The sequence below is a fragment of the Carassius auratus genome, chromosome 37 (assembly GCF_003368295.1).
Source record: "Carassius auratus strain Wakin chromosome 37, ASM336829v1, whole genome shotgun sequence".
NCBI lineage: Eukaryota > Metazoa > Chordata > Actinopteri > Cypriniformes > Cyprinidae > Carassius > Carassius auratus.
The window spans coordinates 4,298,699-4,314,273 of record NC_039279.1 but is presented as its reverse complement, the minus strand read 5'-3'; the positions used below and the strand labels follow the sequence as shown (position 1 = coordinate 4,314,273).

General features: G+C 36.6%; 1 protein-coding gene across 1 annotated transcript in view; it reads left to right on the top strand.

The window, feature by feature from the left end:
• Positions 1–15,575, top strand: part of LOC113055928 (kinesin-like protein KIF19) — a 42,467-nt gene that overhangs the window by 754 nt on the left and 26,138 nt on the right. The window contains exon 2 of the mRNA XM_026222322.1: positions 1,416–1,496. Coding sequence (XP_026078107.1) covers positions 1,416–1,496 — 81 coding nt within the window. The remainder of the gene's footprint in view (positions 1–1,415; positions 1,497–15,575) is intronic.

The window sequence follows — 15,575 nt, the reverse complement described above, 5'->3', positions numbered from 1 at the left end:
AATCTAAACTTAATTTTAAAATTAATTACGTACACCGCGGAACCATTTAAAATGGTCTAGTGAGGCAAAGAGATTGTTAGAAGTTCTGAAAAATGTACTAGATTATTGGGATCAGTTCATAGAATCTATGAATAAATTTTTACACATTCAGCCTTAATCTAAATATGGACACATTATCAATCAGTTATGCATGTGTATGTATGTATTTATTGAGGTGAATTCTGCATGCTGCACACACATGTCAGAATTTCAACTGTGTTTAGGCAATAACTTTATATGCAAATATGTGTTAGAAATACAAGGGTTTATATAAATAAATGTGTGAATACCTATGTAGAAATAAAAAAGTTGATTTTATTCACTTCTACGATCACATTTCATTCCCTGACAGCTTGTCTACTTAACCCCAGGACAGATTTCAGTCTGACAGTCTACACTTGTTTAATTTAGATTCTTTGGGAGCTTAATACCTGTTTTCTGGTGATCTTTTGCCCCCCACTCAATAATTCACAGTGGCAGTTTAAGTTCCCTTTCTCTTCTTCCACTGTAAGACATCATTCCAGTGCTTTAGCTACAGTAAATGTGAGACAGTCATGTACTCTTTCTAGACCATTTTCTATTAATAATAATAATGCCAAAAATATTGCTCTGTAAATCTGTTCGAGTATTGGCTGTGAGCAACATAACAGAACTGCTTTTGCCACATCTCATTAAGCATACTAAATGTTTGGAAAGCATTTGTTGCTATTGCTACAAGCAATAATAACCTCCAGCTATAATATTCATACTGCATAATTAACTACCTAGATTGGTGAGCTGCATCGCTGCACTGTGACCCTTCAGTGTTTATTTCTGCACAAAAAAAATGTGGTTATGTGCATAGCGATTCTCCTGCAGGCAAAACGTAAATGCCCTTTAAATCCAAATTAGTGAGCGTGCTCATATTTGATAAATGCAACCTGCTGCTGTGTCTTTTTTGCAAAGATATCACTAAATATTCTTGAGTCTTTCAAACTGTGTCACCTTCTTATTCAATCAAGTTCTGATTGCCGAAGGAGCTTTGTTTTTTGTTATTTTTGTATGGACCTCTTATTAGTGAATATATAATTTAAAATATATTATATTATATTATATTATATTATATTATATATTGCTGTTATAATATATAATAAAGGACTGTTAAGCCAACATGCATTTGTATGAATGTCACTGCATTTAATAGAAAAAAAAATATTATTCAACATTTATAAAGTATCCTCAAATATTTTGTGCTGTCGTGTGGTTTTTCTGTTAAATAAATGCCATTTGGTTCAATATTTTATTTAATGAAACTAAATTTATGCTTGTTGTTAAATATTAAAGTAGGGTCCAAATACTCTTTGAGCACAGTGCATTTTTTTATTATTGTTTTGCAGGTGGCCCTGCGGATTCGGCCTTTGAGTGATGCTGAACTGGAGGAAGGAGCCACTATTATAGCCCACAAAGTGGATGACCAGGTCAGACAAAACTGTTATTGTGTGTGTGTGTGGCACAGAGTCAGCACTACATTCTGCTTTAGCCTTCTCAATGAAGAATACATGTGCATAACTGCCTTAAGAAGGAGATTGCAGAATCGCAATGTTCCTTGCGCTGTATATCTGTAATCTGCATTGAGTTTATTTTGTGCACTCAGACTATATTTGCTTTGTGCTTTTTTTGTGTTCGTTGTGGCGGATCACTGTTGTTTTCAGTCTAACACTAAGCAGGTGACTCAGGCCATTAAAATCAGCCAGGCTCTGAATAAAGAGGACAGCACTCACATTATTCAGAGAAAAATGCTTAAACTGGTAACAGGTATGCATGTTTTATAGGTCAAGCGGTCTCTTCTTGTACAAGCGGGTGGTTATTGGCCAGAATATGACTTTATGCTATTACTCAAAAGTCAGCTATGCAAAAGTCAGCAAAAGTGAGAAATGTAAAATCAGAATTCAAAGGAAAAGTCAGAAATGTAGGATATAAATTCAGAACTATGAGAAAGTCAGAAATCTCGCAATGTAGAATTTTTTTTTTTTTTTTACATTTTATATATTTTTTTGTGGCGCAAACAGGATGCCATTAACGCATTTGTGGATTTTAAAATATAAAGTTTGTTTTATATATGAACACATAAAAATACGCTTAGATGGTGAGGAACGTGTCCATTTATCTCCACTGTCTAAAAGTCTTTCTTTAAAATAGTTTGGAAAAATCATATTAACCACAGGCTAGTTTAAGTGTCTCTAGAGCTGTCATTGGCTGTAATAACCAGATGCTAACTCGTCCCAGTGTTAGTGAATGAGGCGAGTGTGGTCATATCCTCTGTCTCAAGGGTCTGAGTCACAAAGATAATTAGCCAACACTTTGAGACCTCTGCACGGCATGACATCATTTCATTTCCCTGCGTCTGCAACAGCAGGCAGCCATTATAATTATTTTCACCCCTTTCAATCTTAACTTGGATTGATTAATTGTTGTAATTATAGCTGTATTTGCGGGCATGTGTCAGACAGGGAGACGTTCATTTGATTTATATGAACAAAACAAAAGTGCTACTTCTGAAATTCAAATTACAGACTGTGTTGCTAGTAGGAATGGGCGATATATCGCATGCGATTGTCACACGCATTTCATCAGTAAATCCGGTTCCCTGTTTACCCCTAAATCGCCATCACCTGCTTTCAAATGGAACGCCATTTAATAGACAGAACCGTAGTTCATTATAATTATTGTAGAGATATTTCAGTAGGATTTGGCTGTAACATGTTGCTTTGCTTATGGGATAATGCATACAAATACATAGTAATGGGTAGAATAGTCAAGTTGAACTTATTCCATCATGGAATAATAAAAAAAAAAGGTAATTGCGACATTCTGACTTTTTATCCTCACAGTTTAAAATTGGGCATATAAAGTTTTTAACTTGCAGTTTTGAGAGAAAGGTCATAATTGTGAGATATAAACATGCAGTTGCGAGGTAAAAAATTCGCAATTCTATTTTTTAGGGATGCACCGAAATTGAAATTCTGGGACGAAAGCAAAAATTCTAATTGCACTTTACCCGAAAAATGAAACTGAAAATGCCTTTTTATTAATTATTTATTATTTTCTTAAATAATATAGAACACTTTTGTAAGACCTTTTTTAATTTAACGTACTGTAAAAATAAAAATGCAAGCCAATAAAATTTTGGCAGCTGAAATTTCGGGGTTATCCCTAACCTTTATTTATTTATTTTTAGTTTGATGGCCTAAACAAATAAACAAAAAACAGAACTGAGAGATGTAAACAGAGAATTAAGAGAAAGAAAAATAATAATAATCTGAATTGTGTGTTGTAACCTCAGAAATCATAGGAATTGCGAGAAAAAAAAATGTAAATAAAATAAATATTTATGACTTAAATTCAGAATTGTGAGTTAAAGTTGCAGTTCTCTTCAAAACACATTTTGTTGTTACATTAACCTGCAGTGTAGCATAATATTAAGTTGTTGTTGGATGCCAAATTTCAACTTGAAAGAGTTGTCTTCTGCGGTTACTGGTTTTCAGTTAGTTACTGTATGTTGTTGAATGGCTACTGTTGACTTCAGTCTTTCATGGACGGTCAGCTGAGGTGGTCATGTTTACGTTCGAGCACTGGGACATAACAATGCAAACTGGTTATACAAGGGCTGATGGGATTAGTAGCATGCTCAGAAAGGTTTTGACACTGTGTATTATGTTTGTGCAGTCATCCCCATGAATAGAGAAAGAGAACAAGACTGCCAGTACCAATATATAATGAGTTTGTGTAATTGTAGGAAAAGATGTAAACACGCTCAAATACATACATGCATGTTTGCTGGAGAATAGCAAGACCAGTTCATGCTGGTCGAAGCTAGTTAGTAATTATCCAGATTCGCTGACAGGCCAAACTAAGCGCCTTTCTTATCTGTTTGTTCTCAACGTGCCATATGGCAGCACTGTCTACTCGTAGACTGTTTTTATTAGTTAGTGGTGTCCGTGGTGTTTTTTCCCCCCGATGGCAGACACTAATGGAGGAGTAAACCTTAAGAAGATGAGCTCACCAACAGGACTTTGGGTGGCTTAGACAGCAGCCACCTGCTCTTCTGTAGTTCCAACCACCTGACGGCTGTAGGATCATGCCAGCGTTGCCATGTCTTTCAAAGCTAAATCTGATGGCCATATATATATATATATATATATATATATATATATATATATATATATATATATATATATATATATATATATATATATATATATATATATATATATATATATATATATATATATAATATATTTATTTATGTATGTGGTTTGTGGAATTCTTGTGGAAAAATGGGTTTTCGTTAACGAAAACTTGATTTCCATAGCGAAAAATGACGACACTTGCGTTACTAAACACTGTTATTATATCAGCATCTAATATCATTATTGAAAAAAATGACTTAAATGTAGTTTAATAAATAAAAACACTCTTTATCCAAAATACAAAGTACTTTCTTCAACAATAAAAACAGGAATAAAATATACCCCACAACAATTTGTATGCTTAGGGTTGCCAGATGTCAAGTTTAAATTAGAGCTTTTCTCTTAAAAGGACACATTTTCTGCACAGTGTTTTACTTTAACTTCACAATCTGGCAATCACGCACACACTCTCTCTACAGGGCAAAAAAGCACTGATGATGATCTGAAAACACTGACAAACTTATAGCCTAAGTTGGAGTTTGTTTTGGGGAACTCCATTGAGATCGTTCTGCTTAAAGGTCCCATGACATGGAGTATTTTCTTTGTTTAAATGCTTTTTTAATGTTTCCTGAGGTGTACTTATATTTTTAGTTTGATTTTACATTTAAATTTAGAAATAAAAGGCATTTTTATATCCTGATTTTAGTCTTCTGTCTGAATGCTCTGTTTGAAGGGGCGTGTCTGCTGTGACACTGTTGTGATTGGCTGACATCTTTGCATTTGAAATGCGCTTTACATCTGTAACTCTTGTCAAATACTTTTACAATTTTTTTTTTATTTTTTTTTATAACTATTACAGCTGTCGAGATTTTAACTAATCGTGGAAGTGTTGATTATATATTATATATTATTTTGTAGATCTTTCCCCATCACATGAAAGGCTGCAGTGATGAGCATTGAGTAGACAGAGTCTGTTTATCGTGTGAATGCAGTGATCTCCTCATTGCAACACATTTTCTCTCACCAAATGCTTTCACTACAACTAACAGCAAACACAATATCGACATGAACACAGTAAGAGCTTAGTTGTGCAGCATAACAGTGTCATTCATAATAACCGCAGTTTGGGCAAGTGTGCAGATATACTCGCGATGTGTGATTAACAGCTCCGAACAATATAAAGGGAGCTTCTTTAATCGCTCTCTGTAATTAAATCAAAATTTAAATAACCGATTTGTTTCATGCTACTAAGAGAAACAATGTGAAGGTGATCATTTAGTCACTGGCTTGATTCACTGATGCATAAACCGTATTAAACGATTTAGAAAGAAAGTCTGTGTGAACTTGAATGATTAGCTACCCATCAGAAATCACTGATCACAGATCAGGCATTAATAAACACTGTCACTCACTCCAAACATGGATCATAGGAAAACATGAATATAATTTGGAATTATTGAGTTTAATATTAGGAATTTCAACATTTTCATAATGCAGAGTGTGCTAATTTATGTAATTTAATAAATCAGGAAACTATACAAGGTGAAATGAACAATGTCTATGGCTTGACAATTTCTTTAGTTGTCTCGTAGAAAGTGAAGTAATTCTGATGAAATTTCTCAAATGACAACAAACCTGACCAGGAATTGTGATTTGAAGTTTTAAGCAAAATAATTGTGAATATCAGTATAACCGTTATGCAGCATGACTTAAAGGTTAAAGGTTTTTATTGGCTAAAACTAGACTGAAATTTACAGACTTTTAGTCTTCTAAAACTTGACTTGAAAAACATAAAAAAATAAATAAAAAAAAAAAAAAAAAAAGCGTATAGGTTGACCAAACAAGATACAAACTAAAAAGGACATTTGACACGGGACTTGACACAGGACAAACTTCAAAACACTCACACACACTAGCGTTTTACACAGGCAATTTTTATTTTATTTTTTTTTAATTAGATGCATGTTAATATTAGTCAAAGTATACCTCTACTAAACCTCAGAATAAACCTCAGATAAACGTTGACGACCGACCGTGACAAGAGCCATAACTCTCGTATAATCAGATAAGCTTATTATGGAACATAAGCAATTAAAGCTCCGTCTTCAGCTTCATTGTTCGACTACATTTTATTGTTGAGACAGTTTTGTTGTTGCGTGATTAGGGTGTAATGATTGAAATGACCTCACACAAACTGTATTTTTTGGGATCTTTTTTTTTTTCTTTTCTTTTTTTTAATATAGAATATACGTTTGAATGTAACATTTTTAAGTTACTTCCTCTCTTGATGTTTTGTAATGGATTTGTTGTAAATTAATTGTTTAAACATTGATAACAGTAAGAAATGTTTCTTGAACACCAGGTCAGCATAACATTTTCTGAAGGATTGTGTGACATATATATGTATATAAATATTCCTGTCTATGGATATTATTGATAAATTGTTAAATACAAATGATTAAATATAATTCTTCATTGTGCCCATATCAATAAACAGCTGATCACAGCCTTACTTGTCGTTACTTAAAACTCTCAGCATCTTTAATAAATTCTGCTGTTCTGAACAGTCATATAAAAGTTATTGTGAATAACCGAAAGAGACTGGCAGCAGGAAGTGTTGCAGGAAGTCAAGGTAATCACTGTGGCCGTAATTACACACTCAGTATGTTCTTGACAACATATTGGCAGGGAATGAGATTTGGATGGAGTGGATGTGTCTCCTGTTGCTTTTAAAGGCCGTTAACTGTCCGGCTCACTAGCGTGTCTGTTTCCCCCTCTCGCTCACAAACAGTGGGCTGTGCCCTGTTGCCATGACAACCCACAGACAAGGTCAGGGCCATTGTTCGTTTTCGTTTTCCTGCCCCCCTTCACGAAACAACATAAGCGCTAATGAACTTAAAAGATGTAAAGTCTTCTTACTGTAGCTTCCAAAGGATGCTTGCTAACAAATACATCTAGTTATCCTGATCAGACTCACTTTGGATTATTATTTAAAAAGAATAAAGCTGCGGTAGGTAACTTTTGACGCTCTAGCGGTTAATAAACAGAACTGATTGCGTCTTGCGGAAGAACATCGTAGCCGGAACTACTTCTCTCTGTTTATGTCTATGAAGAATCACAAAGGTACTGGGTTACTCCGCCGCTGTATCCCTGAAGCAATCTAAAATAGTGCGAATATAAACACTTATTATAGGTGCACCCTAGTGATTCAGGACAAGCTAAAAACACGGTTTGGAAAATGGATTCATGGTGTACTCACTTATTATATACATTTTTCTACATTTTGAACACAAACAAAGTTACGGACCGCAGCTCTGATTGGTTATTTTTTACCGGGAGCGATGGAGTTTCTGCAAATGGCAATAGGACCACTGGGAGGAACCAGAGGAGCTTGATTTTTTTAAAAAAAAAAGAAAAGATGTGAAAGGAAGAATAGACCTCAGAGTTTCCCTTTAAAGACCTGGCGAGTAAACAAAGCCCTGCATTCATCCGAGCTCGAGTCGTACCTGATAACGCGGCAAATTCCCACCGTTGTGCACAACAAAGCCACCGCTTTGGCACTTCTGTATTCAGTTTCTGCCATCTTTCTCCTTCTCGTGTGTCTGTGAGGACATTCAAATTGCTTTCACCTTGAGTCCAATAACTGAGTGAATTCGCCCGAATGAGCCTCCCCCATGGCATCGCTCTTGCCATCCCACTGCTCCGCACGGATCAAAGATATTCATCTCCGGTATAATTATGATTATGGGCTTTCAAAGCGCTCGCCGCTTCCTGGGTCTTTTCTCCCAGTGTTCTCAAGGTTTGCACTCGATGGCCCGGCTGTTGTTTTATAGGCTTATTTTGGAGGGAGGATAATAACTTCAGGCCTGCGAGGGCTGAGGGACGAGTCTCACAAAATAGTGTGTGGTGTCTTTTACAGGCGTTCTGTTTGAATAGGCTCAGAGCTGGGCCGAGAAAGAGTTCCCCAAACAAAACCAGCCTTCAAGAGACAAGATTTAGGTGCAGCGCTGCTGGGGTAAATGCCAACTGTTAGACTCAGCTCTTTTACAGGTTGACTCTCTGCATTTGTGTTTTATGGTGGACGCACCCTGGACTGCTCTGTAAATGTCCATCACTGGAATACAGTGCCATTGGCCACATACAAGGGGCCGCCACGGCTCATATAGTAGTTTTCCACTCGCAGGTTTTTATTAAGACTCTTATCTTTATACATTACAGAGTCTTTTTTTACATATAATGTTCTTTCTTCATATAAACAGTAAGAATGACAGGTTTATTTTCAAGTTTTATAATGTTAAATAATTGAGTTAATTTTCTGTTAAATTACATTTCAGCCCAAAGAACCTAATGAAATCGTTTGACAAACACCGATTTCTCACTGCATAAGCAAGATTTGCTTCTTGCTAATTCTAGGCATTAGGGGGAGGGACGTCCTCATTCTAGCGAGCATTTGATTTAATAAAGATGAGTCCTCAGTATTGTGATTTTTAAAGGAAAGTTGTACATTTGACATTCGTATAAGCTATGCGTACATTTAAATAACTTGACTGAAATGAGCCAGGTTGATTAGAATTCAAATTTAAGGCAGCAACGTAACTTTGTAAATTGGTGGATTTTTTTTTTTTACAATGTATTGAGAAATTCTTTCTTGCTTTCAGGTGAATGGTGAAAAATCATGAACCAAATTAGCCAAGTTGTTGGCCTTTTAGGAGTGTTGACATGTGTTAAAAATATGCCTTTGTTTACAATGCGAGCTGAGAAGTTAAGTGGATGTGTAATGGCACACTAATAGACTGTCTGAGCTCTTCCTGGTGACACGTGGGGTTTCTTTAAGTGGTTCTTTACTCATGTGTACAGACCCAGCTTATTCTGGACTCCCTGTCTGATCTTCCTCTCTCTTTCCTCTATCCTCTCCTCTTAATCGGGTGAGGTGGGCTCTGTTGATAAGTCTTGAGCTTGAAGAGGATTGCAGTGTGCTGAAGGGTCCTCTAGCAGCATGTGAGAGCTTCTCGCTGCAGTATTGATCTCCTCTATGCCTGAGCATTGGGCTGAAATTAATGTAGAGCTCACGGATTCAAGCTGATGTGTGAGGATGGTGTTTAACATGTTGGTTTTAGGCTAAAATGCAGTGAGCGAACCCAAATCAGGACTGACTGATTCATTGCAAATAAAATTAACCTTGCAAGAGGATTAAGCACCATTCACAGCTGAATTGAGAGTGCCTTTTAAATTACGTGACATAGTTTAAATTCAATTAGAAAGGTTCAGAAATGATTTTGAATTTGAATCTAAGGAAGCGGAATTTAAATGAATTAAAATTCAAAAAAATTCATATAACTGTAATTTAATCGAAAAGCGGACTGTTGCCTTGATAAATCCTTGTTTGAAATGGGAATTTAGCGTTTTTTGGCCTAAAAGACAGATTCATTTTATTTTATTTTTTACATGGGTGGAAGATCACTTTCCCAAAATGCATTGCCTATGTTGAATCACTTTGAATTGCAATTCAGTAGATTCCTCATTCTGTTTTTCTAACTCAAATTCCAATTCACCTTCCTGTTTAACCAATTCCATTCAAATTCATTTCTCAAACTCTGATATGTAAACAGTCAACTTACAGAATTGGCTGTATATGTCATTTACCACAGTGTTAGATATGATTATGTATTCTGATATGGAATCAGTAAATGATAAAACAAAAAAAGTGTTTTGTGCATGCTCTCAATGTAAATGTTCTTTTCCGCTAGTCTTTGTCCAGTTCTCCTGCTTTAGGGCAGCCAGTGAAATGTAGCTGGATCTGTCTTTTCCCGTGTGGCACTCAAGCTATGATCTGGCAGAGCTTCAACTTTAACCCTACCTGAGCTCTCATTCTCTGCACAGGCAATAGGCAGTAACCCAGCTGGATCATGTAGAACTTTGGTCTTAACGGCCTATAAGTTGCATTTGTATAGCAATGGATAGATAGAGATAGAGAGACACGAGGAGCTCTCAGGTTGCATTGAGCTTCTCCGTTCTCAGAAGAGCACTCAGTGGTCTTAGTCACTGCTATATCTGAGATAATAAAGCTTTTTTGAAGCTCTCTGTGGTCTTAGAGGGCTTATCATGGGCTGTTATTTGATATTATCTTCAACTGACCTGCATGCTAATTCATAATGAGGCTCATGTTGGTTTCGCACTTTTTCACTTGTTAGCCAAAATGAGCGTGAGGTAGATTGCTTGTTTTTTTTCTTATCGTTTGTGTCCCATAGGGAGGAAGCATGTTGTTTCTCCTGCTGATGAAAGGTGCGTGTCTGAGGCTGTGCTCGGTGCACGTGAGTGATCATCAAGGCCACATATCCTGGTTTGGAGAGGTTACACTTCTGTGTCTTTTCGCACGTTAAAGATGATACTCAGGACTAAGATTTATGAAGAATTGCTGCCAATGTCATGTCATTTTTCAATTGCTTCTGGATAGGTTTCTCACAGGAACAGTTATGTAAGGTCATAATGACCCAAGCTGACAGGACAAAACATTGGTGATGGTCCCATTTTGTACCTGCTCTGCCAAGCACAGTAACTCAACATGTTCCAGATTATACATGATTGGAGTCCAGAGAAAACACAGCTGGACACTTTCAGCACCGCGTGAAGCCCCACTGAAGTTTTCTTTTTGGTTTGAGTTCGAAGAACTATGCAGTGCATTTATTTTCTATTGAAATATTAAATCAGCAAGTAGTTTTCTGTTTGAATTGGTTATTTGGTGGTATTTTTTATTTATTTTGATAATATCACTTTATATATTTTTAATTTTAATTGTTTATCTAAAGTATAACACAGAATTTATGTTATGATTATGTTATGATTATATTATGAATTTATTTTATAAATAATAATAGTAATACTAAAATAATAATTATTATATTAGATTTCAGTTCATGTTTTTACTGGGAATCGAACCTATGATCCTGGTGTTGGTAGTGCCTATCTTATACCTTTCTTCATCATATTTCTCATTTTCTCAGTAACATCTTTGCATGCCATATATAGTGTGGTCACAAAATCTTTTGTTTTGTAGTAATTATATTCATTTTGTAGCCTTTATATATCCATTGTATGATGTGAATTCCTTAACTGTTAGTTGTACAGTGTGACAGTATGTGGAAATTCTGTCTCCTTTGGTTTTAGTACAGCATGTGGTATTGTTTTTGTCCTTTACTGTGCTTTGTATAGAAGTTTGTTGACAATTCACTTTAAACTGTCTAGACCTCAGGGTGTAAATCTGTGTGATGTGTCCGAGCCATCGGTCATGTCCCACTTTGTTGTGCAATGCTGACCTCCATGTCTTGACCTGAAAGTGGCCTCTGATCGCATTCTGTGCTGGGTGGATGCCGATCATCCCAGCTGTGAAGCTGTACCAAGTCCCAGTGTAATCTCAGGAAAATAAGTACAGTAGTACAGGATGCGACTTGTAGGTGGTTGTCCGGTTGTATTTAACCTCCTTTCACTGTATTAACTTTAAAGCCTTTCAGTGAGAATGCAGATCAGCTTGACACTCTAAAAATATTGGGCTGTTATCCTTCTGGTACCAACAAGGATGTACTGTTTGTCTGAGATCATTACGTTTGTGAAGTTTAATATCTGCTCGGATTGTATGGGTGACTCCCCTGCTCATTCCCAGGCATGTCAGGGCCTGTTAATTTGGTGATGTTTTTCCGCCTTGATGTGACCTGATGCATTGGTGTAGTAGAGCAAGTGCATGATCTTGATTTTTGAGTCCGTGCCAATAATATTGAGACGGTATTGAGAAAAAAAGAAAAGAGTGTTATAGACTCTGTCTTTATAATGTTCTGACCAAGTTGCCAGGAAACCGTACTTAGACCAAGGACAATGTAAATGCAACCACACAGCCAAAGCCAGGACTAGCTTTAAACCAAGACTCCATTTGAATCGCTTTGCATTTTGGCAAATAGTCCAATACACAATTGGTTTGTTGCATGTTGTTTATGGGTTGTTTACTGCATTGCTGTACCGGGAGAGCTACCAAGCAAGTTTACTACATCGAAATGATGGAATGATCAGCTGGAAATGACAGTGAATTGTATGTATAGACACAGTTTAGGAGTTAAAAAATAATAATAATCCATTGACCCTATGTTGAATAGATTCAGATTTTATTCACTACTGTTTCTTGAAACTGAAGTATTTGGACACCCGACTTATATGACTTGTGGATTTTTCCCTACTGTGTTGCAGGCACGCCAAATATGTTTACAACCGGTTAGCTTGGCCTTTGCATAGACTAGCACAGAGTGGCCTAAAGAAGGGTGATGTTAAAAAAGTAAAGGAACAAGCATCGCCAAGTAGACTGTATCAGGTTGGCAGCACTAGAACAGAGGAGCCACTCAAGGCCCTTGTAAGAGGAGAAACCATTGTTGGGGTACTGTGACGGAGAAGGAAAGAGTGGAATGAAGGGGGTGGCTGGCCCATCAGATAGCTTTCACCTTCTCAAAGGACAGCTCTTGGCTTTGAAAGGGCCACTCAAAGGTCACAGTCTTTTCAAGACTCGGAGCTGCAAGGTTTGTGTTTGGACCTATTGTTTGATGCTGCCTGCAGACGTCACGGATCCAGAGTGGACGGCTCTGTGAATCACTCGTCGTATTTCCAGAGCACAGCATGGAGAGGAAACCTCGTGTTCAGACAGGTTAAAGAGATAACTGTTGATTCTTCTTCTGTGGAGCAACAAAAAGGTTAATGTCTTTTTTTCAGGAAAGATCAACTAGACCTTTATTCATCACACTGATAACAGGCTATTTTATTTTCATTCAGAAATTTTCATTTGTGTTGTGGTATAGTTTCTTTTAGTATCATCAGAAAGGAGAATTCCCTTTGACTCAGTGGTGAAGACAGTGATGTGCCATATGTTGAAGTGTGAAACTGATCTGCCTAATATAATGTGGCATCACACCTGCAGATGCTGTGACTAAACTCATTAAGGGTAATGAAGGAAATTTGACACTTGTGTGTGTGTGTGTGCGTGCTATGTGAAGATCCTAAAGATCCTAGCAGGTCTCTACTTATTGAAGAAATTATACTTATTTTAGTCCTAAAAGTGAGAATTTTGTTATTTACTCACCCTTATGTTCAAACTCATATGACTTTCTTCTGTGGAACACAAACAGAGAAATAGTTAATTGTGTCAAGCCAATGTTTTGTAAAACAAAAAAACATCTTCAGAAGCCATATGCATACATGAAAATCCCACACTTTCCTGTGAAATTTGCGGGTTTGATATAAAAATAGGTGACCTACATGAATCATGTAAAATAAATAATTAAAATAAAACGCATAAAACATGTTTATTCTGTGGCACCTAAAAAAAGCATTTGTTTTTTTTCTTCGATGAGAAATATTGTAATTTTTTTTAGTGGGGTATTCATATTCAGTGAACTGTGAACAGGTGAGCGTGCCAGAAGGGAGCACGAGATTCAGTGAACTGTGAACTGGGAGACAGTGAATTGCAAACAGGTGCGCATGCCAAAAGGGAGTGCGAGTACATGGAAAATTTACGCTAAGGGCCTTGCATCACCAGTGCAGACCACCATCAGAAGCTGAAAGCACGCCTGGCCTGGCGATTTACCTGACTGTATTTGGTGGTTTCAATAATTGTAATATTTTCTGGTCTAATTTAAGTTACCCAGGAGCTCTGTTGACATAGACTTAGCTAACGTTAGCTAAATATTGATGAATTGAGTCATTGAACACAGCAGGAGAGAACGAAAAGTTAGCCAGCTAGCTAAAGCTCCCAGGGCTCCAAACAAAAAAAATAGACTTAGGAGCCATTGGCTCCTATAAGAAAAAAACCAAATGCTTTTTTTAGGTGCCACAGAATAAACATGTTTTATGTGTTTTATTTTAATTATTTATTTTACATTTTAACTTTTTAATCATACTGATGTGTTTATGTCTCATCTTTTGTTGACTTTATCAGCATTTTAATCCATCTTGTAGATGACCTGGGGATCACTTAAAGTGGGAGCTAAATGTCTTTTCCAACTTGAAATATACAGTCTTGCGTTGTTTATTACACAAAATCTGTCCCAATATCATGGACCATAAGCTTAACTTGGCCCCTGAGTATAGTTTGGGGTCCTCCTCAATGCATCCTGTAAATTTTGTCATACTCTCTTAAAAATAAAGGTGCTTCATGATACCATAGAATAACTTTTTTTCATGTCTAAATGGTTTCATAAAGAACCTTTAACATTTGAAGACAATAACAGATTATGAAAAGGTCAGAAAGAGATTGCTCTTCAAAGAGCCTTTGACTAAATGGTTCTGTGTAGAACCTTTTAAGCTCCTTTATTTTTAGGAGTGCATGTCTTTCACACTTTCAGTCTGTTTTTCTTAATTAGTAAAATTAAATTTTATAGGAGGAGTTGAATCATATAGACAACAGGTTAAGTAAAAATATAAAAATTCAATAGCTCATAAATATAGCAAAATGCTCCTCTTTATATCCTCTTTCGTTATTTTTCTAGCTGACTGATGATGGACACCGAAAGGTTACTGAGGTTAATATTACGTAGCAATGTTTACAAGCTTTACACCTTTTCCGCAGTTTGAAAGTGTTGAATCTCTTATAAAATAGCCTACCTTTTGATGTTAATTCATGTTCATTATGTACTCTAGTAGTAAAGAGCAAGGTATGATAGGTTCACGTGCTGCTTGAACTGAGGCACTACTCGCGATCGCATCGAGTTAAAAACATCTCAACTTTTCACAATCCCGCAAGCGCGCACCGCAGGTCATGCGACAAGAACCAACCAATCAGCTTCATCCTTTCCAGTACCAACGTTGAAAGCTCAGCCAAGATGAAGGAACAGCTGATCATAGCTGTATATGGATAGACATTTTTAGATAAATTTAGTAATAGAGCTGCTGCAAGCGATTTTTAGTGCTGCAAATACATTTATCCTTTGCTGAGATTTACGCGTCTTCATGGAGAGAGCAGGTCATGGTTGCTTAGCAAAGGCAGACGCCTCAGGAGCACTTCTGCCGAGCGCTTTGAAAAGGAGAAAGCAGCACGCCTAGTGTTTTCCATGCGTTTTTAGGCGTGATATGTGAACGGCCCCTTAAAGAGCACCAAAACTGTATTTATTGTTTGAATTTTGTTATGAATTTGGAATAATTTTAAAGCTGATACTTTGTAAATTAAAAAGTAACAAAACACAAAGCGATCACTGGACGGCAAGTGCACTTCAGCCATGCAATTAAGTTCATGCAGAATACAGCATGGACTAAGATCTTGTTAAGAAGAAGCCTTATGATTATAAACGAGAACTGTTTACGATATTGCCAATATCCACACAGATGACAACTTTACGTGTT